Here is a 22,811-nt window from a genome sequence, read left to right as displayed (position 1 = left end):
TTTGCTCTGACTTATATTACATGGCTTGCTGTACAATCACTTTCAAGCCAGTCTCTGTGGCACAGTCAATAAGTGTTGGGACTTGTACCTGAAAGGTTGGGAGTTCAAGCCAATCCTCTAACTTCAAGATTCTGAAAGTTTCGTGAAAAATGACAATTTTAATTACTGTAGCCACCCATCAATGCAAACACCAGACGGGGTTTCTAAAATGAAAAAAGTCCCAGGACCCCAGGACGGAGGGCGATTTCCCAGGAAAACCGGGAAGTCTGGTCACCCTATGCTGAACACTATTTGTATGCTCAGAAAACAGGAAGAGCTGTTCCAGCCAAGAGGGACTGACAGAGGTGGGGGGAAAGTTACTAGTGTGCTTTGAGGACCTAAACTTTGGAAGGGAGATATACTATTTATTTTTAAAGACAAACAGATGTTATTGTAGATATTCCTGTGATAAAGGTCTTTAAAATAATCCCCACTTCCAGGAGCTGCACTTGCTAACTCTTCAAGCATGCATCATGTTCCAGACAACCTGCATCACCTATAAAGCAGTGACTAAAATACTATTCTACCTGGCACCGGGAAACTCATTGGGCCTCATTACAAGTTTGCCGGTCAGGTAACAACGGTACCGGTAAGCAGGGGTGTTGCTAGTTCTGGAAAATATCCGGGGCTAAGCTAATGTCGGGACTGTCGGGACTTGGGGCTAGCTACCCTTTTGGTTGTAGTTCCTGAGGTTTTATGCAAAACTACAACCAAAATACCAGGGGCTACAGCCCCCTCAACTCCCCCCTAGCAACGCCTCTGCCGGTAAGCTTGCCGGTACCGTTGTTACCGGACGGGCAAACTACGAGTTCTGCTCGCGGGTGCCTTCCTGCCTGCCAGGTTCGACCTGGGGGGCGTACCGGCACCCACGAGCAGACACTGCCGGTAGCACCAGCACCATTCTGAATGGTGCCGGTGCTACCAACCTCCCCATTCCCATTGAGCCCTATGAACTGGGGAATAGAATTTCCGGTCCCTGGCAACGGGGAAATACACGGTCCGCCAGGGTTGTAATGGCCCTGTATTTCCCCATTGCCAGGGGCTGGAAAAATGTGCAAGTCTACCGGTAAGACTACCGCCAAACTTGTAATGAGGCCCATTATCTTTGATGGCCAAAACGTCAATATGTTGCCAAAATTGAAATGCAAGAGGGAAAAACTATGCATCAGCCCTTTTCCCTACACCCCCTGAGATGAAGACCCATATCTTTGGTTCGAGAATGGGACCTGGGGACATGGGTACCGGGGGTCCACCATCCGCTATGTGAAATATGCCCTGGATGCCTATGGAGGTTGCCCCAGACTCCGAGTTCAAATCTAGCCTCCTTTGTGGTTGTAGAAGACATTTATTTTGAATTAATAAAATTCATAAAACTACTCTACATCAACTTTTCCTTAATTGTTTTTCTTTATTATGCAATTTCTGGTTATTTACAAACCTTAAGCACATACCTAGAATACAATGTATCCTAATATCTCCTTTCCTCCCATCTCTTCCTCCCTAACCCTCAAGCAACTCCAGCACTTCCACCTATCTTCTCGTTCATCTGACCCATGAAGCGTGTGTCAGTTGAGGCTTTCACTGCCACTTTCTCTCCCCTTCCTCCCCCTCTGGCTGACTCACATCCTGACACAGCCCTTTCCATGCTCCTCTCTATCTCTGATAACCTTGATGTTCTTGCCCCTGTCCTGAGGATCCGCTTGAAGCCCAAAGCCAAGTGCAACTCCTGGTATGACTTGACCTCATCACTCTTAAACGCAAGAGAAGGGTGGATGAGAGGAAATCGCTAGCTTCTTGTGCATCCTCTTACAAACTGGCCTGCCGCCTGCTCCAAAGGCAATACCGGCTCTCTGTCCGCACCAAGAAGAGACCCCACATCCAAGCCTGCGTCTCTGCAGCATCTAACTCCTCAGCTGAACTAAATCTGCAAAGAGCTGGCCAATCCTGCTGCAGTCTCTACCGTCCTGTCCCCTCCCAGGCCCTCTGTACGGCCCTGGCTTCTCATTTTCCCTCTAAAACTGAGGACATTCTGTCCACCCTCTCGTCTCCACCTCCTCCCTCTACTCTCTACTCTCTCCTGTACCTACCTCTGGCCACCTCTCCTCTCCTCTTTCTCTTCCTTTCCTTTGTTCTTCCCTGACAAGGATTCTAGAAAAGTCTGATCTATCAAATTCTCGTCAAAACACGTTCTTCCCTGTTCTTCCAAAACCATCAAGGACCACATTGACACCCTTGCTCCTGCCCTGGCTGACATCTACAACCACTCCTTTGCCACTGGAGCCTTCCCTTCCCCCATGAAGCACTCTCTTGTGCATCCTCTTCTCAAGAAATCCTCAGCCGTCCCCTCCGGCATGGCTAACTATCGCACAATCTCCATTACTCCTTTCCGGGGCAAACTCCTGGAAAAGCTGGCCATCTCCCAGCTTAAATCTTCACACTGAATCTGTTGGTTGTCTCCATGACCATCAGTTTGGCTTCAGAGCAGCCAGAAACACGGAAACTGCTCTCCTGAACATCCGTGAAGACCTGCTCTCTAACCTTGATGCTATTCTCCCCTCTGTCTTCATCTTATGCGATCTCTCTTCTGCCTTTGACACGGTCAACCATGCCATCCAGCTCAATCACCTCCGTGATAACCTGGGTATCACCGATCAGCCCTGGCCTGGCTGACTTTGTTCCTCTCTCATTGACACTCCCAAGTCCAACTTGGGTGATTCCTTTCCTCTATCTCACTCTCTACCCCCAGGGGTTCAACCTCTCTCCCCGGCTGTTCAACCAATAACTGGCGCTTCTCGCCCACCGCATTGCCCCTCTCCGCTCCAACTTTCAGTTCTATGCGGATGACACTCAGTTCGTTTTCAGGCTCCCTCTGCCACCTCTTCTTCTCTCATCTCTGACGGTCTGCTATCCAGGAGTGGTGGGTCTACAATGATCTATGCCTTAATGCCAGTAAAACAGAGATTCTCCTCATCGGCACACCAGCACCCTCCTTTCCTGTCACTATCTGGCCGGACTCCCTTGGCCTTCTTCCTGCTCCCACCTGTGAGGCTAAGAACCTCAGGGTCATCTTCGACTCCACACTCTCCTTTTCTCCTCACATCTGACATTTCTAAGAAGTCAAACCACCAACTACACCTCCTCGGAGGTATTCTTCCTTTCCTCTCACATCCGACATTTCTAAGAAGTCAAACCACCAACTACACCTCCTCAGAGGTATTCTTCCTTTCCTCTCCTTCTCACAGAAGCTCTCGGTCTCTAGAGCTCTGGTTCTCTCTGGGCTGGACTACTGCAACAATCACTTTCTAAATCTGCCTGCTTCTACTCTCCGCTCTCTGCAACTGATCCAAAACAGGACTGCAAGATTTGTCCTTGGCATTAAGCACAGAGATCGTATCTCTCCAGCACTGAAATCTCTGCATTTGGTCCCAGTGGCTGCAAGGATTAAGTTCAAGACCCTCTGCATTGTCTAGATTCAATCAGTTCTTGCACGTAGTAAAGCGGGTTTGCAGTCCCATCTTCAGATGCTCACATGGCCCACAGAGAGGGCTAAGATGGTCAAAGTGAGTGGAGTGAGGGGAATCAGGAGGAACTGATTGCAGATTAAGAGAGAGACCTCACCCCACGTTTTAAGAAGGTACTAGGGGAGTGTCTAGTGAAACAGTTTAAGCCCCTTCAGGACAGGTGGAAGATCCTGGAAACACTAATGGGCAAAAAAGCATCACTGTTGAGTGTGGTAGAAGTAGAGATAGATGGACAGCCAGTCCAGGTGAAGGTACGTCCTACGGACACTCAAAGGCAGGGGTTGACAGTCAGTGGAGAAGCAAAACCCGGAAGAGATGACGCTCTTCTACTCCCCCGGGTACTCATGAAGGGGTCAGCAAAAACCCCAAGAGGCAGCTGACGCATTCAACAAACTGAAGACCGCTTTTCTCCTCAGACCAGTAATGCCCGCCTCATACCACCTTCCCCAGGGACGAAAAACATAGGGCATACCGACAAATGCATTGAAGACGATGCTGCCGATGTGGATGATGTGAAGGACGACACCTCGGATGGGAAGAGTGTTGTGATACCACTAGTGGCACAATGGGGACAGTACCGGATATCACAGGAGACATGTCAGACATGTGTGATCCAGATAGTAGGCACCCAAGGTCCAAAGACTGGCAGCCTTCCCCAAGGGCAACACTATATATGGCTCAAAAGATGAAAAAGCCATTAGAGAAAGACAAGATTTCGAGTGAGAGCAGAATGTCCTAAGGCTGACCTGCCAGGAAAAGTATCAGAGACACCGGGTTGTATCCGAAGAAGATGACATTCATGACAAAGGCAGCAAACTATGTTCGCAAAGTCATTGACAGGTCATGGAAAGGATGTCAGGATAAAGTGCTCGATTTAGTGGAGCCTATCGCTAAGATAATAGACCTCGCAGAAAGGGCCACAGACACCGGGGAACTGGTCGACCGACAAATATTAGCGAATTGGGCACAATGAGCAGTATGCAAGTTTGGCAATGCCAACTGTGCATCATCATCAGGGAGAAGGAGAGGTCTACTCCTGAAGATTTGTATTTTATATAGTGCCTTACGCCAAAGCGCTGTACATAAGAACAAAAACAGTACAAACAATTAAGTCAATATTCAAAACACAAAGAATTTCAGCAATTGCCAAAAGTCCTCATTAACCAGATACAAGAAGATGGGATTGTTGAGACCCAAAAAGAGAAAGAGAGAGAGAGACAAAGAAAGAGAGAGAGAGAAAGAGAGAGAGAGAAAGAGAGAGAGACAAAGAGAAAAGGAGAAAGAGGGAAAAAGAGAGGGAAGAGAAAGAGCGAGAGAGAGAGAGAGAGAGAGAGAAACTACAAGACGATAGTGAGAAGCAGAACGAAGAGAAGAAGAGGGAAGATTAAAAGACAAGTGAAAATAAAGAGGCGCAAGACCATAAAGAGCTTTAAAAACCAGACATAGACAATCAAATTTTAAATGGTGATGAAATGAAAGCCATCCAAGTTGTGTCAAAGAAGAGGAAATAGAATTACAAGGAGCCAGTTGACAAAGGACACAAATAGAGGCATGAAATACAGATTTCAGCATGGTTAAACGAGAAATAGGAAGTCAAAGAGTGCAGAAAAGCAATTAAAAAAAGTTGTGAAAAGATTAAACCAGACACCAGTAGCTTTGGGGCTGACATCCATGATGTCAGCCAGTAAGCAAGCACTAAGTTTGTGAGGAACATCGTCAGTGAAATGTGGAAATGAAAGAAAGAGTTGTGTCTCATCAGCATAGAAGTGATGCAAGAACCTGAAAGAAGAATTAACCCCAGCTAGCGAAGAAGTGTAGAGAGAGAAAACGAAAGGGCCAAGGAAGACCACAAGTGAGTGAATATGTTTCAGAGAAGACCCCCGACCAAGAGACTGAGAAAGTTCTCTGGGTTAGATATGATTTAAACCAGGCTAGAGTAGAACCAGAAAAACCAAAAGAAGAAAGGACAACAAAAGTGTGTGATCAACATCAGCGAACGCGGCAGAAAGATCAAGAAGTATAAGACGATAGACAGCAAACTGGGCGACCTCGCCTTTTATGAAGCAGGTGAAGCGGGGCACGGATTACTATTTGGTGAGGCTTTCGCTAAGGAGATAAACAAATACGTAGGAACTTTTACGGCGCTCGAACAAGCCCAATCTTCAATTATGAAAATGTTTATGGGTAGAGTTTTTGCAGGGACTCTACAAGACCCCCCAGTAGCGGGCAGGACAGCGCAATTTATGGTCAATTGGCACAAGCTATCAAGCAATGCATGGGTGATTCAGGCAGTAGAGGGATTACAGCTGGAATTTGTAACAAGGCTCACACAATAGCAGATACCCTCATAGATTCTGATTTCACAGGCAGAGAGGAGACTCCTAGACTCGGACTTGGAGTTATTGTTGAGGAAAGATGCCATAGAGAGAGCAGACCTGTTGGATCAGGGGTTCTACAGAAATGTGTTTGTAGTACAAAGTAAGACCAGTCATCAACCTAAAACGCGTGAACGATTAACTTGTTTACCGACATTTCACACTGGACGGAATATATCCTCAGGAAAAACGATTGGTTGTGTTAGAATAGATCTAAAAGATGCGTACTGTACCATGCCAGTGGTGAAGGAGCAACATCCTTATTTGAGGTTTAATTGGAGAGAGCAGTCCTGGCAGGAGTCTCCCTTCGGCCTATCGTCATTGCCATAGGCATTCACCAAAATCATGGGGTCAGTTGCGGCTGCGATGAGACCGAGGAATATGAATTATAATATACCTAGACGACATCCTACTGATGACACAAGAGTTTCAGTTGACAGTAGATTGGACGGGCAAGCTTCTCACTTCCCTCAGAGGTTTTTAGTCAACAAGGAGAAATCCGTTCTTACTCCGAGCAAGCGCGAAGAGTTCCTGGGGTTCATGATAGATACCAGGAAGGAGATGTTAGAACTTCCGATTCAGATGATGAAGGTGATAATAAAAGGAGTTGAGGGTAGTGATCAAGAAGAAGGGTATATTGCTTCAGTGTCTAGCCAGAGTAGTCGGTAGCACTACATAGGTTGAAAATAAGTACCTTCAGGGAGCAGGGTGGAATTCGGTTTCATCAGTAGATATCATTAGATGAAGAAAGCAAGGCTGAACTCGAGGGTGGTTGCCGAACATGGAGGGTTGGAACGGCCGGGCAGTATTCAGGGACGTTTCAGATCTAGTCAAGTGTCGGATGCGGGAAGGTAAGGATGGGGGCCAGATGTGGACAGTTACAAACAGGAGGTAAATGGTCCGAAGCAGAGTTAGATCTGCACATCAACTGCCTGCAACTGACAGCATGATCTTCGCGGTAAGAGCTTTCGCAAGAGACGAGGCTCAATGTTGTATATTACTCAGGATGGACAATATATCAGCAGTGCGATATATAAACAAACTGGGAGGAACAAGGCAAAGGATGCTTGTAGAATTAGCAAAGGATTTCTGGCACTACTGCCTTGAGAGAAAGATCTCGATTAGAGCAGAGTACTTTCCTGGGTAGCAGAATAAAGTAGCGGATTGAAATTTCCTGAAGCTGCGGGATTCCAGCGCCTGGGTATTGAAAAGAGCAGTGTTACTGTAATTACTACAGGTTTGGAGTCCGATAGGTATGGACCTTTTTGCGTCCAGACTAAACATACAGATTTGGATATTTCAGCTGGAGGTTAGACCCTGAGGCAAAGGGGACGGAAGTGTTTCTACAACAGTGGATGGGGGCACTTCATCATGCATTTCCCCGTTCGCAGCGATAGCAAGGACACGAATGAAGAGTCGTGGAGAGAAAGCAGAGATGGTGATAGTTTTGCCAGACTGGAGATCGCGGACATGGATTCCAGTTCTGATGGAACTTTTGGGGGTCTTCCGAGGGTCATTCCATTCCAGACAAGACAGACATGCTGACGGACCCAGAGGGAGAAATAATACATCCGTTAGTGGAGCAGGGAGCCTCAGTCAACTGCTGTGCAGAGTTTCCGGCATAGATGGAACATGCACAGAATATCGGAAGGTGCTGCAGAGTTCATCAGAGTATCTTGGGCTGTTGATTAGTTGGAGTGTCGTCTGTGGCAATGGGTGTTCACGGCTGGAACCACCAGCCGTCTCCGAGCCTGTCCAAGGTCCCGAAGGAGAGTCCGCTGCGGCCAGCATGGGATTGAGGGCATCCATCCTGCTGAGGGACGAGGAGATCGATGGCCAGAGGAAGGCAGCCACTACCTGATCTTAACCCTGGGGGTGGTATTGGCAGGGAGGATCTCCTGGCAGGAGAAGAGCCACAGGAGAACAAGAGGATTCCATTGAGTGAGATGCAGTATTTGTTTTCATCGCAGGAAGACTTGTCAGTGATGCCGGAATATATAATGGCTTGTTGTCAAAGTGAGATCCTCTAGTCTAAAGCAATTCATTCTGAGTTTTGTGAACTGATAGTTTATCAGACATAGAGTTCCCCCTCATGAAGTTGCCCACATCCATAATGACTTTTGTTGCCAACAAGGGGAAGTTAAAGGTGGCGATCAGAACAATACCTCCTAAGTTCTTAGAGCTAGTACTTCTTTGATTTCAAAACAATCATTTAGTCATTTTTAAAATCGCCTGAAAACATGATTAATAATGGAAGTCAAGTAAATCTGTTTAAACATAAAGGGCAGACAGAAAACGCTAATTGTAACATTGAGACCTTCAAGTCCCACAGTGCTCAAAGTATGCTCAAGTCCTACAGTGCTCTTCACTCATGTGCAATGGGGCTAACTGTGTTTTTGGTCTTAAAGATGGCTGCACCACTTTCCTTGATGTAGCTGCTTTGGGCTGGGCTCGGCCTCCCCCCTCCCATCGGTGGCACTGGTCTAGATGGGCCAAACACAGCAACCGGGAGGTGGTAGATGGCCCAGTCTACCAAGGCCCACTACCAAGGCCCCTGTCTGCTCCCCTTCTGCTTTAGGTATGCTTCCTACCCCCTCTGGTCCCCCGTGATGGCGCTGTATACGCCCCTTCCCCTCCCCCTCATGTCCCAGTTGATGTCGCTGTGCACCCCCTCCTCCATCTGGTCCCCAGTTGATGTCACAGTGTACCCCCTGCCCCTCTGGTCCCCAGTGATGATGTTGTGTACCTTCCCCTCCCGCTCTGGTCCCCCCGTGATGTTACTGTATACTCCTCACCCCCTGTGGTCCCCCGTGATTTTGCTGTGTTCCCCCCACGCCCCTTTGGTCCCCTGTGATGTTGCTGTGCGTCCCACACCACCCTCTGTTCCCCCGTGATGTCGCTGTATACCCCCCTCTGGTGCCCCGTGATGTCTCTGTATATCCTTCTCCCCCATCTGGTCCAACGTGATGTTTCTGTATACCCTCCTCCCCCTGTGGTCTCCAGTGATTTCGCTGTGCGCCCCCTCCTCCCCTCTGGTCCCCGTTGATGTCGCTGCTGCCCCCTCCCCCCCTCTGGTTCCCCCGTGATGTTGCTGTATTCCCCCTCCCCTCCTCAGGGCCCCCGTGACTTGTTTGTATGCCCCCCTACCCCCTCTGGTCCATGTGATGTCTCTGTATAACCCCCCCTCTTGTCCCCCGTGATGTCGCTGTGCACCCTCTGGTCCCCCGTTGATGTCACTGTGTGGTCCCTTCTGGTCCGCCGTTGATGTCACTGTGTGCCCCACCCCACCCTCTGGTCCCTCGTGATGTGGCTGAGCGCCCCCCCCAAATCGCCCTCTGTCCCCTGTGATGTCGCTGTGTACCCCCCGGTCCACCGTGATGGCTGTGTGCTCCCGCCCCCCTCTGGTCACCCGTGATGTCACTGCATGTCCCCACCCTCCTCTTTTCCCCCCGTGATGGCTTGTTGTACCCTCCATCCCAACCCCTCACCCCCCTCTGGTCCCCTGAGATGTCGCTGTGTGCCCCCCCAACCCCCTGTTCCCAAGTGACGGCCCCTTCTGGCCCCCTTGATTCCCCCCCTTCACCTGATCTTTTCCTTCCCCCCTCCCCTTATCCCTTTCTTTCATTCCCCCCCTCCCATTCATTGCAGGAGTTGTCTTGATTCACGTAGGGTTCAACATAAATGACTTTTGCCAACGGTTGGATTTGACCTTTGGACACATTGACTCTTGGTGCTTCACCCCCTCAACTCTCATGCTGGACCTCCCCTGGAACTCGCACTCTTGTTGGCCCTGAATGGGCACTCTGCTGTGCCTATCGTCACCGTGAATCCTTGCCTACATTTTCTGTTCTATTGCAACATTATATGTTTTACTGACCTCTGCAACTGTTTTTGCTCTCCCCTCTGCTTCTCTGCTATTTTCACTGTTTTTATTCTCTGTTCTCCTCTCCTCTCCCCCTTCTCTCTATCTCTCCTCCCCCTCCCTTACCTTTTTCTATGCACTTACTCTATCAGAATTGTCCCTGGACCTAGTATGATAGTAACACATGTTTGTCACCCCCCCTTACTTATTATTCCCCACCTCCCGCTCCAGCACTATCTTTTGTCAGGCCCAGTACGATAGTCGCTTGTTTTGTTCCTCTCCCTACTTTCTCCTCCCCTCTTCCTCACCTTGTGTAATTCTCCGGCTCTATCAGAAATGTCATCAGGACTAGTACGGTAGTCGCCTGTCTGTTCCCATTTCCTTCCTATCTGTGTCTTAGCACTTGCACTATCTGAAATGTCGCTAGGCCGAGTAAGCTAGTTAATTTCACATTCTTGTTGTTCATGGCCTGTAAGAATGTTTATTTGCATTTTCCCTCGTTCCCCCCCTTGTCATGAAGCGCTTTGAAACACATTGTGTATAGGCGCTATATAAATAAACTATCATATCATACCCATCTACAATCGGGAGCTATACTTCTGCATGCCAGGTTTGGAAAACACAATGTGGACAGAAGGGTAGTCATCCTGTTCCTGCCCCTGTAGTTTACGTGCTGAATTTCCTGGCATCTCTGCCAGAGGAAGGCAAAGCGTTTCAAACAGTAGGGTAATGCAGGTCGGCCATCTCAGCAGGACCTGACATGGTGGACAAGGTTGTCATGTTACTATGCCTAGTTTCCTGTAGGAGAGTGTCAATAGCTCTGGAAGTAAACAAAGTGTTTTCTCAGAAGGAGTAGCATTTACTATAACGCAACAAACTAAAGGCAGCTCTCCTCAGTCATATTTTATCCATACTTCCCAGAGAACTCGAAGCTATGCGTTGAACAATGTATCCAGCATAATGAAGACAGGGCAGCGGAAATAAGGACGAAGGGCGTTTCAGTGCCGTTTATTGCACGTAGAAGAACCTTTCATGCGATTGATTCTGCCACCATTGCTAGACGAGTAAGGGAAGTAATGTCTTTAGCAAGTGTTGATGTCACAATGTTTGGAGCACCTTCAGTGAGGGGTGCAATGGCTTCCAAGGCGTTTAATGCAGGATCGTCTTTGCAGGATATTCTTAAGTCTGCAGATTGGTCTAGGGATTCTTCTTTTAAAGCATTTGATTTTAAAACCTATATTCAATATTGCAGAGACCGTTATGTGGGGCTTTGAACAAGCATAATGTTTGCCTCTGGTCTTGACATAGAATGAAGATTACCCAGGCTTACAGCTCAGGGAGTCTTGGTTCTATTAAAGACATGGTGGCGAGCATTATCCCTGTCAGAATATGCTTCACTGTTTATAAAGGTTGTATTGTACTACTGTGATGAAAGGAGCCTATTCCCTACCCTAATTGTCATTTTGCTCTTACTACAGGTGAGGAACAGAAGAATGGATGAGCATCAATGGTTGTTCAGGAGAAGGTTCGAGTTGCTGCATGAAATGGGGTTCTGCAGTAAGGATCTGCAAAGAAGTTTGTGCCTGGTCGGTGTGAAAAGCTGGTCGGTGTGAAAAGCTGCAGTGGTTTAAGAGAGTTCTTATATTGAAGCATTAACCGTTGCAAGTGTCCGTTTCAGGACACCAAAGATAAAGAGGAAGGGACCCAGGAAAGAAGTGACTTGTGGTGAAGGAGAGGGTTCTCATTGGTCGAGCTTGCCAACAGGAAAACTACCCTAAAAATGAGACTTTTGGGAAATAGTCTTTTATTGAAGTTTTTAGTTAAACGTAAAAAAAAATTCTTTTGAAGGGCTTTTAGAGAGTATCAATAAATGAAGATTAGCATAATGTTCGCCTCCGTGTCTTCATAGAATCAAGACTCCCTGAGCTGTAAACCTGGGTAATCTTCATTGGTCTACTTTACGGAAAAGTAGAAAAAGAACCCACATTAGTTTAAAACACAATAAAATGGTAAATGCAGTTTACACGCAAGTCTACAGAGATTTATGGAGTTCGACTAAGACCAAATAAAGGAGCCCAGTTGTATTTCTTGCCAATGTGTCCAGGTTAGTGTACAGCACAGAAAGCAGCACATGGGCAACAATTTCATAATGTAATGACATATTTTCTGACAATGAAAAGAAGACGCAGGATGCTTTGTTGGCTCTTTTTACCTTGCACTTGCTCCGCACACAGCTCCCTTGCCTTCTCCCTCATCATTTTAGGGATTAAAACATCAGTTTCTACATGCCGCAGTTTAGGTTCTGGTTTAAGTTCCTCTAAAAAAGAAAAACATTTATTTAAGAACTCTAAAATGATAAACTCCTTTGGGTTTGTTGAGCAACTTATTTTCACTTGGTGGAAACGATACACATATGTATTGACCTTATAATCGTTACACGTCAAAACAAAGACAGCGAGTTTACCACCACATACAAAAACAAGCATTGGCAAAGCAGACAGTTTGGGTTTTTGTGTAGCTATAGGGTAGGCATTTGATGGGTTCAGATATAAAAGGTACTTACTGGCCATAAGATCGCCACATCAGAAATTTTGTACTTCCTGGCCAGAAGTACACAAAATCTGAAAAATTTAGCGATAACCTGGACATATGATTTCAGTACATGGCAAATACCTACCTAATATCTCAAGCCAAAACTGTTGCATTTGTTATTTAACATGACTTCAATGCAAGGGACAGATGTACATCGAGCAGCAAATGGCACACTTGGTTAAGGCCTTTTTATTACGCCAGTAGCCATTTACTGTTGCAATTAAGCCATTAACTCTCAGCAGATTGATTAGAAAAACACTTGCAGGCTAAATCTGGATTTTACTACTTGATAGAGTAATCTCAAAGAGATCCAAGGCGGATGCGTTTTGGGCGGGGAGGGGCAAAGGTGCGAGTGGCCATAGGCAGTCAATGAGTGGGTAAATGGCCAAACAACACTCAGAAGCTTTGTGTTCCTCCGCACATGTCATCTCCCTCCTACATGTACTCCAATGCAACAGTTTCGGCATATAGGTGGTGCTTACCAAACTAAACATAGAATTGAGATTCTCTTTGGAAAACGGAGGAATTTCTGGACTTCAGAAAAAACAATGGGGGCAAGAATGAACCATTTCCAACTCCTTCAATCTCCCTAATAGAACCCCCCCCCCACCCCTTTGCATAAAGGATATACTTTCTCCATCAGTTCTGGCTTTGCGGTTTCTGCCGGGACGTACTCGTAGCCGTAGCATAATGTATCCCAAGGACATCTGCAGATTGGTCTGTCCCTGCCATGCCACCCTCTTCTCTAAACATTCCATACCAATACTTGTGTCTCCCTAGGTAGTGACAATCTCCACCTGTGAGCCATAAACAAAAAGAGACATGACCCTTCCCGTAGCATCTACATGGAATGGTTGATGGCATCCGCCAATCGGGAAGCTTAGGAGATCATAAAGGATATACAGTCAAGTCAGGAATGAGGCCTTCTCTGATTTTAAAAAGAACTGAAATATAAATAGTTGATGTTGAGACAAACACTAAAAAAGTCAATCTAGCCTATTGTTTACAAAATGGAAACGGTCCATGCAGTTGCCTCAGTAAACCAAAGGGGATTATGTGTGTAATACTTAACTAATAAATCACGCCTCAAATATATACTCACTACTAGCCATTAGATCGCAATAATTGACTCTTGGGGAGTAGGAAATTGTGTGCTGCGTGAATGTGGATAACTCGGGGCATAAGGGACGTTGTGCCGGATTAGTAGCTTGCAACTATACATTTGTACTCCTGACCTAAGCCAAGGTAATCAATTAACACTCATCAACACAAGTTCAATTGACTTTTCAAAATAATTCCTGATTTACTTTGGTCACCTTCTCTGCCAATTTGATTTAAAGGTTCCTGTGAATAGATTCTCTGGGCAAATGGAGAAGGGGGGCTTGTTCTATTTTTATGGTCATGCTTTTCAGCTTTCTGCAAAACCTGGAGATGCATAGCTGTGCGAGTGTGACATCCTAGAATGGATGGTGAACATAGGTCTTGCATTTCCAGCACGTTTTGTTGACATTCAAGAAGAACACAGTTGCTAAATGGAAGTCTTGACAGATAATTTATTTAAGGTTATTACTGTTGTGACAGCGCGACCCGCCACAAGTAATCACACTGACTCTTATGAGCAGTCCAAGGGTGTTCATTTAAAAACGTAACAGTCGGACTGGCGCTTTTGTTCTGGATTACTTGGGGTCTAAGGGACTGGAGATGATTGGCGCTAGGGCCGTCCCTTTCCTCGCTCAACTTCCCTGGGGCTTCGGACGTACCTCCCATCCCCAGACATTTCTACCGGGCTGTTAGTCGCTAAAGATAGCGAACGCCTGTCTGTTCTACTAACTATGATTCTAGGTGTTTTCCTTAAGATGCTGGCTAGCTGTCTCCCTAGGGAACTCCTATCATTGGTTAGACTCTCACGGAATAGGGAATGGTGCCTTCATTAACCTAGTGTCATGCTTCCATCTTTCACAGCCTCTCACTTCTGCCCCTTCACTCACTATACCCCTTCTACACCTCCGCAGGGCGTACCTCTCATTTATACCCCTCTCCGGAAGTCTGTCAGGGACGGCAACCTTCTCTATATTGCCACTCTCAACTCTCGCTCGCTGTCAACACTCCTCTGACATCTGCCGCCTCCTGGAAGAACTTGACCTCGATGGTCTCGGTTTTACCAAGACATGGTTCACGGCCAGCTCTGTCACAAGCTTTGACACTCTCCTTCCTGATGGCTACAAGATCCTCTCTGTGCCCAGATCCAACCGTTCTGCAGGAGGTGTAGCCCTGATCTTCCCTGAGTGGATCCCTGCCTCTGTTATTCCTACGCAGGTCTATGCTTTTGAATGCCTCGTCTGCAGACTCTCTCTCTCTCACTCTCACTCTCTTTCTCTCTCTTCTGGCCATTCCCTTACTGCGGCTACCATCTATCGGCCACCTGGCTCCAAGTGGGCGAACCTCTCCTCTTCCCTCCTGGTCTCAACCACTCAACTCCTCCTTCTTGGAGACTTTAACATCCTCCTGGATGCTTCCTGTCCTTCCTCTGGACTCTTTCGGGACCTCTGCGACTCTCTCATACTCTTTATTCTCCCCTATGGCCCGACTAAGTGCAGGGCACACTGGATGTTCTGATCTCTTCAGACCTTCCCCTTTCTATCCCTCTCATCGCTCCTCTCTCCTGGAGTGATCACGTTCTCCTGTCCTCCCAGCTCACCCTCACTACTCCTCAGACCACCTACAGCACTGCCACCTACCTTCTCGGTTATCCGACACGAAGCATGTGTCAGCTGAGGCTTGCACCATCACTTTCTCATCCCCATCCCCTTTGGCTAACTCTCACCCTGATACAGCCCTTTCCATGCTCCACTCCGCTATATCTGATACTCTTGATATTCTTGCCCCCGTCATGAGAATCCACTTGAAGCCCAAAGCCAAGTGCGACTCCTGGTATGACTCAGACCTCGTCACCCTCTAAAACGCAGGTGCAGGGTGGCTGAGAAGAAATTACGTGATTCCGGTACATCCTCTGACAAACTGGCCTGCTGCCTGCTCCAAAGACAATACCGCTCTCTGTCCGCACCAAGAAGAGAGCTCCCATCCAAGCCCGCATCTCTGCGGCATCTAACAACTCAGTCGAACTCTTTAAAATCTGCAAGGAACTGGCCAATCCTGCGTCAGTCTCTACCTCTCCTGTCCCCTCCCAGGTGCTCTGCAAGGCTCTGGCTTCTTATTTCATCTCTAAAACTTAGAACATCCTGTCCTCTCTTTCTTCGTCTCCCACTCCTCCCTCTACTCCCCCTCTGGCCCTTCTTTCGCCACCTCTCTTCCCTCCTTCTCTGCCTTTCCCCTTCTTCGGCCACCTCTCCTCCCTCCTTCTCTGCCTTTCCCCTGTTCTCGCCAGACAAGGTTTCTAGATAAGTCTGATCTATGAAAAATCACGTCAAAACAGGTTCACCCCTGTTCCTTCAAAACCATCAAGGACCACCACATTGACACCCTGGTGAATTCTGAAACCACTCCTTCGCCACTGGAGTCTTCCCTTCCCCTCTGAAGCACTTCCTTGTACACCTTCTTCTTAAGAAACCCCTCTGCCGACCTGTCCTGCCCAGCTAACTATCGCTCAATATCCATCACTCCTTTCCTGGCCAAACTCCTGGAAAAGCGGGCCATCTCCCAGCTTAATCTTCGCACTGAATCTGTTGGTCGTCTCCATGACCATCAGTTTGGCTTCAGAGCAGCCACAAGCATGGAAACTGCTCTCCTGAACATCCGTGAAGACCTGCTCTCTAACCTCGATTCTAATCTCCCCCCGGCTTCCTCTCACTCGATCTCTCTTCTGCCTTTGACACGGTCAACCATGCTATCCTGCTCAACCGTCTCTGTGATAACCTGGGTATCTCCAACATATTTCTTTTTCTTTATTGAAATTTAGCAGAAATTAATCTACTTTTTTCAATTTGTAAAAAAGAGTTTTCATATATTCAAAGTTATTGCAATATTAACAAAAGAAGAAAAACCTTTTATATAATTATATACAAATTGTGACATTGGTCACTTACATTTGTACTAGGTTACAGAAAGGAAAACAAACTAAATGTTTTACAACATGGCCTTGACTATTTGCATAGCTATTTATATAAAAACAGGCATGAGTGACATGAAATCTAGTAAGAACTTGTCGTTTGCACATTTAACCAATTTCATTATTATGAAGCAAAGTGGTGAAAAAATTCGCCAAGGCTATATTTAAGCTTGTATTGGCAGAATTAAGAAAAGCCCTTCTAAATTCAGGCTGCACATTTGCAACTGAGGTCATGTGTTTCATAAACAATTTGTTTCTGAAGGAAATCAGCGCTGTACACTCAATTACATGCTCTAAGGTTTCTTTTTGTGCTGAATCATTGCAAAATCTACAGAAGTTCTCTGACCCATGGATTTGTTTTCGTTGGGCCAGGACATCTCGGGTAAGCCAAAGATTAAATTGCATTTTTACCATGGCCATGCGGATTTGTGGAGAAGGGGATCTAATCAGATATGGTTCTACAACTCCCATTCTCTTATCGGCATAGCTCTTAAAATGCTTATACTGTAAACATAGTGAACGTGTTAGAATCCAGTCTTGGAGGAAGATTTTCTTTTTAGCTCTTACTGGGTTCATTATAAGCGCTTCCAAATCCACGTCTGCCATTACTAGGACTTGGTAAACATATCTAGTCCATTTCTGGATGAAAGCATGGTTTGACGTAAATAGGTAAGAAGCTAGAACTGCAAGAATTGATAGCTCGTTGGTGTTTACAAGACATTTGTGCAAAAGGCCACTTAGTTGCCAATGGTATTTCGCGCTTAACGATACCAGACCTAGCTCATATCGCAAACATGCCCCAGGAGTAGATTGTGGTACTTTGAGAATCTGTCTCCAAAACCTAGCCTCTAATTTATTCAAGGAATTGGTGGAAGTTATTGCTCTTGATTCTAAACCATATAACAGAACTGGAGAAACTTTTTGTTGCCAGAATAAAAGTGCCGGATTGATGGTGAATTTGCCATACTTATATAGCATTATTTTAGTTTGAGACACAGCTGATGTTAACTTATCTTGTAACGTATTTGTATGCACTGAATCAGAGTTGTTACCTTCGAAAGGTAGGCCCAGGTATCTATAGTGAGACACAATATCCAGGGTGATGTCTTTGACACTCCATACAAATTGATTTCTGCGTGTAGGTCTAGGGGTATACCTTACAATTTGCGACTTTTTCACGTTCATTGTTAATTCGTTTTCATCAAAGTAAGTAGTGATAACAGATAGTAGTTTTTGCAGTCCTGCAGGGGTCTTGGAAATGAGAACGAGATCATCTGCAAACCATAATGCCTGTATTGGAATCGTGTTTAACTTTGGTGAATCTGAAGCAATATGACTGAAGATGTCTCTAGCATCATGAATAAAGAAGTTGAAAAGGGCCGAGGCCAAAATGGAGCCCTGCTTCAGTCCTCTTGCAGTTCCTATTACAGCAGACAGCAATCCCATGAAGGTCAGACGAACCTGAATAGAAGTTGAGGAATGCAATAGATAGATGATGTCAATCAGATCTTGTGGGCACTGAGCTTTAACCAGTTTCTCAATTAGCTTTACTCTTGAGACAGAGTCATGTGCAGCGTTTAAATCTATAAACGCGAAGAACAATGACGTATTTGTGTTTTTAGCTTGTTCCTTTAAAGCATTATTTATCATTAAATTGACTGAGGTCCCAAGTCCTGGAACAAAACCTGTTTGATTTCGATCACGAAAATTAAATATTTGTGACCAGTTGTTAAAGTCTTAGTACAAGACGATTGAAGATTTTGCCCGGGGAATCTAAAAGAGCTATCAGTCAATAGTTAGAAGGAATTCCATGATCACCCTTTTTGAAGATTGGTACAATGAGTGAGGTACGCCATGAGTCTGGAATCTTCTTTGTAAGAAGAATGCGTTGAAAAATATTACTGAGAATGACAGCCCAGTGTTTAGGATGTTGTTGTAGCATTTGATTAGTGATTCCATCCGGTCCAGCAGCTCGCAAAGAAGATTTTGATACAAGTTCTTCAATAATGTCCTCGGAGCATTCCAGATTCCATGATGATGTAGACTGTATTTCATGGTGGAATGCATCAAAGGACTTATCCATATATAAGGTTGTAAAGTGTTCAATCCACTGGATCTCAGAAACTCTCTTTGCTTGTGAGACAAATTGGGTAGTACTTGTATTCAGATTCAGTAATTGCCAGATTTGAGCCAAATGTTTATTTGATGTAGCCACCAGGAAAGCTTCACCATCCTGTTGAAACAGTTTTCCTTTGTAGGATCTGGCCCAAGTTCTGAAGCGAGATTTGATGATCTTGCAAGCTTTGATCTTCTCGGACAAAGGTAAACCATTGGTGGCTCGCAATTCTTTGCAATATATATTTTTTGCTTGTTGCATACCATGGTTAAATACATGATTGTGTTTATTCCTAGTGGGAATATTGAGATTTTTGAACATTGCCAAGATGTCTACATAAGATTGAGGATGACATGATGTTAATTGCTCGCACAAAGTCGCATTGAATACAAATAAAGACTTTGGAGACCACTTGAAGCGTGTCTTAAATTGTTTATACTAAGATCCTGGGGCATCCACGAGCACTTTTGTTGATTCTCATGGCCAATTCTAGGCCAAGTAAGCATTAGCATATGATGATCGCTTGAAGATTGCATTATTATTTTAAGACTTGTCGATTGCATGAAAAGCGCATTTGATAAGTAGATATAGTCTTTTGTACTAGTTGAAGTACCTCTCTGCCATGTAGAGTGAGATGGAATATCATTGGGCAGGGAGCCATTAGCCAATCGCATGCCGAGATTGTTCATATAGTTATTCCATGTATTTACTTCTGGAGTTTTCTTCCCTTTAGATGTTTTAGTACAGTCCAGATTGAGATCTCCAGCAAGAATGATAGACATGGTTTTATTCGTTTTCATAATCAATTCAAATAGTTTTGTCAAGTCTCTATGGAAAAAGCCATCTGATATTGCTGCAGGATTTCTGTATAAATTGATTACAGCGAGGGCCTGACATCAAATATTATTTTGACAAGTTGCATATAACTATTTGGACTGGCCCGTTGGAGTAATTCAATTGAAGAGCTGGAATTAACTACTACTAAGAGGCCTGCAATAGGACGACCCTTTTGTGCAGACATTGCTGGAATGAAAGCTATGTCGTGGTTGTCCCATAAGGGAAGAGAGGTCATCCAAATTTCTTGTAAAATTACTATATCAGCCTCCGAGAGCTTACTGTTTTGTTCCCACTGCAGGTGGTTATGACCTCTCGTATTGCAACTTATGAGCGTAAGAGAACTTGCTTGTCTTTCAGAAGAGTCTTGCTGCAATGGTGGTTATGCTTGGAGAATAGTTGAGTGCTCATTGGTTATTGTTTGGTATAGAGAACAGAAGGAGCATTGGCATTCAATCTGACAGGAGTTTTTGGGCTTCTGTGACTCACACAGAGTTTCATAGTTCTTTCTTTCAGGATCTTGGGCTAGAAGAAAGCCCATTTTGAATAAAGTCATCTTTGCTTGCCATAATGTATTTAGTACCAGACCAGATTTCATCCATAGACGAACTATGGATAAGTTCACATCGCAAATGAATTCTACTTGGTCGATTATCTGCCGGTGTCAGATCTTCTAGTTCGGGAATGTCATTAAAGATGTTAAGAACGCTTGTTCTGGAAAGATCGTATTGATGGTTTGGGGCAGCTCGACATTTCAATATGAGCGTATGATAGTTGATGAAGTTAATTTTTTGTTTTGGTGTCAGATTACTGTTTGGTTTTAGAACCTTCTGTCATTTGTTGTTCTTGATGTAGAGGGTTTTTTACAGAACTGGGAATTCTGTGCCATAACGCGGAATCTTTGGTCATATTATTGCTATGTTGATCTGAAGTACTTAATTCTGTATTTCTTGACTTGGTACTGCAATTTGGTACTAGATTGAATTGCTTAAAGTATGCTTCAATGGCTGTTTTTCTAGTATCATTGTGTTCATTCATCATCTGAGATTGCTTTCCTTCTTTAACAATTGCTTGCAGAGAATTCACAAAGGTCACTTGTCTCGGTGTTTGAGTTCACCTGTTGGTTCAACTTTGGTTGGGTTTCATTCGCTTTAGGAGGCTGTATGATTTCAATTGGGGCTTTTAAGCCAGACAGATTCATAGGAACCACCACGTTTGCTTTGCTGGCACGTTGTAAGAGATATGCGTCAACAGCTGCTTTAATAGCATCACTCTGAGTGGATTATTTTGAATTTGGTGCTCGTGGTAAAACATCCAGTTGAGGTTGAGGTATACAAGCAACTGCGATTTTAGACTTCGAGCAGGGACCTTGTAAGGTCATTTGATGGGGAGGATGAAGAGCATCATCATCCAAGGCAATGACAAGTTGGTTCAATGGAGAGTGATTCATAGGTGGACAGTCTGGGTTTTTTGTTTGCGTTATTGAAAGTTGCTTTTCAAGCAATACGTCAACCGCCTTGATTTGTTCACCAGAAGATTTTGTGGTTTTGGTTAGATCAGTTGAAGTAGGACACGATGTGAGATTGTTAACCTTTGCCGTTCTGTTGCTCAAATGAAAAGGTTTGGTCATGAGGTGCCTTGCTTTGCCTTTAGCACGAGGGCGCTTATTTGAAACATCATGGGCTACCTTATTTGCTTGTCGCTTTTCAGTTGTCGGGTTATTGTCCACACTTATCCACGAGGATTTGTGGGCAGCTGTTATTGGAGTATCAGATTCAATTGGGTGGATGATATGCTCAAACAATGGTAGAGTTTGTGCTGTATTATATGAGAGGGCTGATGGTATTGAAACAGTTGGAGTCATCCTAGTAATTTCTTTGTCAGCCAACGTTTGATTTGAAGGTAACAATTTTTGATGAGGATGTGATTTCATCCATGTTACAATCTGATCAATCTTTTCGGATTGGGTGTTAATTTTTAGTTCGAGCGACTCAAAGAGTTTGAGTATACTTTGAATTGTTGAATTTACCGCCACCAGTGTAATTTCAATTAGACCCGAGTTTGAAGAAGTCACTTTCTCTCTAGAAGAAGTTTGATGTCTAGGAGTAGGTAAAATATATGAAGCTGCTAGAGAAATTGTTGAATCCATTGAACATCGTTGGCGGTAGTCCGGCGATGTAGAATGGGGAGATTCATTTATCTTTATGTACATATGTTTTCAGAAACACTTCTCGATTATCCTTGGTGTCAGAAATTTCCTCAATTTGGTCTAACTGTGGTCTAGGTGGTTTGACTTTTTCGGCAATCTTAGCTGCTTGTAACATTGTATCATCAGATACTGGAAGGGCCTCATGGTTTTGTATCACTTCGTGTTCTATAGTTGTACTCTGAGAGGCGCTAGATTGTATTGGAGTAGTGTTCATAGAGCCTTGAGTTGTTGAAGTTGTTGGCTTTACTGGATCACCTTGATTTGTTAAGTCTGATTTGGGCGAAACCAACAGAAAGGCTGAAGGAGTAATAGCTTGAGTTGCGTAGTTCGGCGAGTCTTGAAAATCCTCTTGGTTCATTGTTACGACAGGATGGGAATCAGTCTGTAAGACAGGTGAAGTAAGATCCTGAGCCAAGATTTCCAAGGGAGGACAAAACTGTCTGATGTCCTTGCTCGAGGTTGGAGTTTTTGAAATTGTCACTCGATTTTTAGCACAAGGCGTAAGAGTTATTGTCGTGCAAGAGGACACTCTTTGTAATTTGTCCTTTATTTTGCTCGCGGAAGAACATAGCGGAGTGCCTGGTTGAGGAGTTGTATTAGGCATATTTGTTTTAGAGTGTAAAGCTGCATGAATTGAAAGGGTAGAATCTTTACAAGTAGCTTGGTAAATACTTACTTTAGTTAGTAATGGAACAATCGTAGAGTGCTATGTTAGAAGCTAAATTTGAGTTGGATAGGTTAGATCAAGCCTAAACAAAGGATTAAAACCCCCTTAAAACACCCTAAATACTTTTTTTGGCAGAGTTTCCCCACCTCAGCACCGCAGTTCCACGGCTAAGCAGCAAAGCGGGACTTGAGGGGACTTGCTTGGGTGCGCGCGCACCCCAGGTCAAATAGGATCCGCCTCCAAAATAGTAGCCAAGCCTAAACAATGAAAAATAAATAGTAATAAACAGTATTTAGTAAAGCGAAAATGATGGTAAAACTATCTTAAAGTCACTGCAGTAAGTTCACCTTGTGGGAGTTGCAGTTCGTTTTTAAACAAATGTCCAAAGCACAGTCCAACACACTAAGTAAACGAAGAAAAGCATCCCTGGAGCAGCAGCAGAGTCTTGCGGCAAAGCAGGACTTGAGGGTACTTGCTTGGGTATCTCCAATCAGGCCCTGGCTTGTCTGACTTCTTTCCACTCGGATCGA

General features: G+C 45.0%; 1 protein-coding gene across 1 annotated transcript in view; it reads right to left on the bottom strand.

The window, feature by feature from the left end:
* Positions 1-22,811, bottom strand: part of CMC1 (C-X9-C motif containing 1) — a 475,420-nt gene that overhangs the window by 266,173 nt on the left and 186,436 nt on the right. The window contains exon 3 of the mRNA XM_069648783.1: positions 12,010-12,114. Coding sequence (XP_069504884.1) covers positions 12,010-12,114 — 105 coding nt within the window. The remainder of the gene's footprint in view (positions 1-12,009; positions 12,115-22,811) is intronic.

The sequence above is a fragment of the Ambystoma mexicanum genome, chromosome 2q, assembly GCF_040938575.1.
Source record: "Ambystoma mexicanum isolate Mex_15411 chromosome 2q, UKY_AmexF1_1, whole genome shotgun sequence".
In the NCBI taxonomy this organism is placed as follows: domain Eukaryota; kingdom Metazoa; phylum Chordata; class Amphibia; order Caudata; family Ambystomatidae; genus Ambystoma; species Ambystoma mexicanum.
The sequence above is the reverse complement of the archived record's forward strand: the minus strand, read 5'-3'. Positions and strand labels throughout refer to the sequence as shown.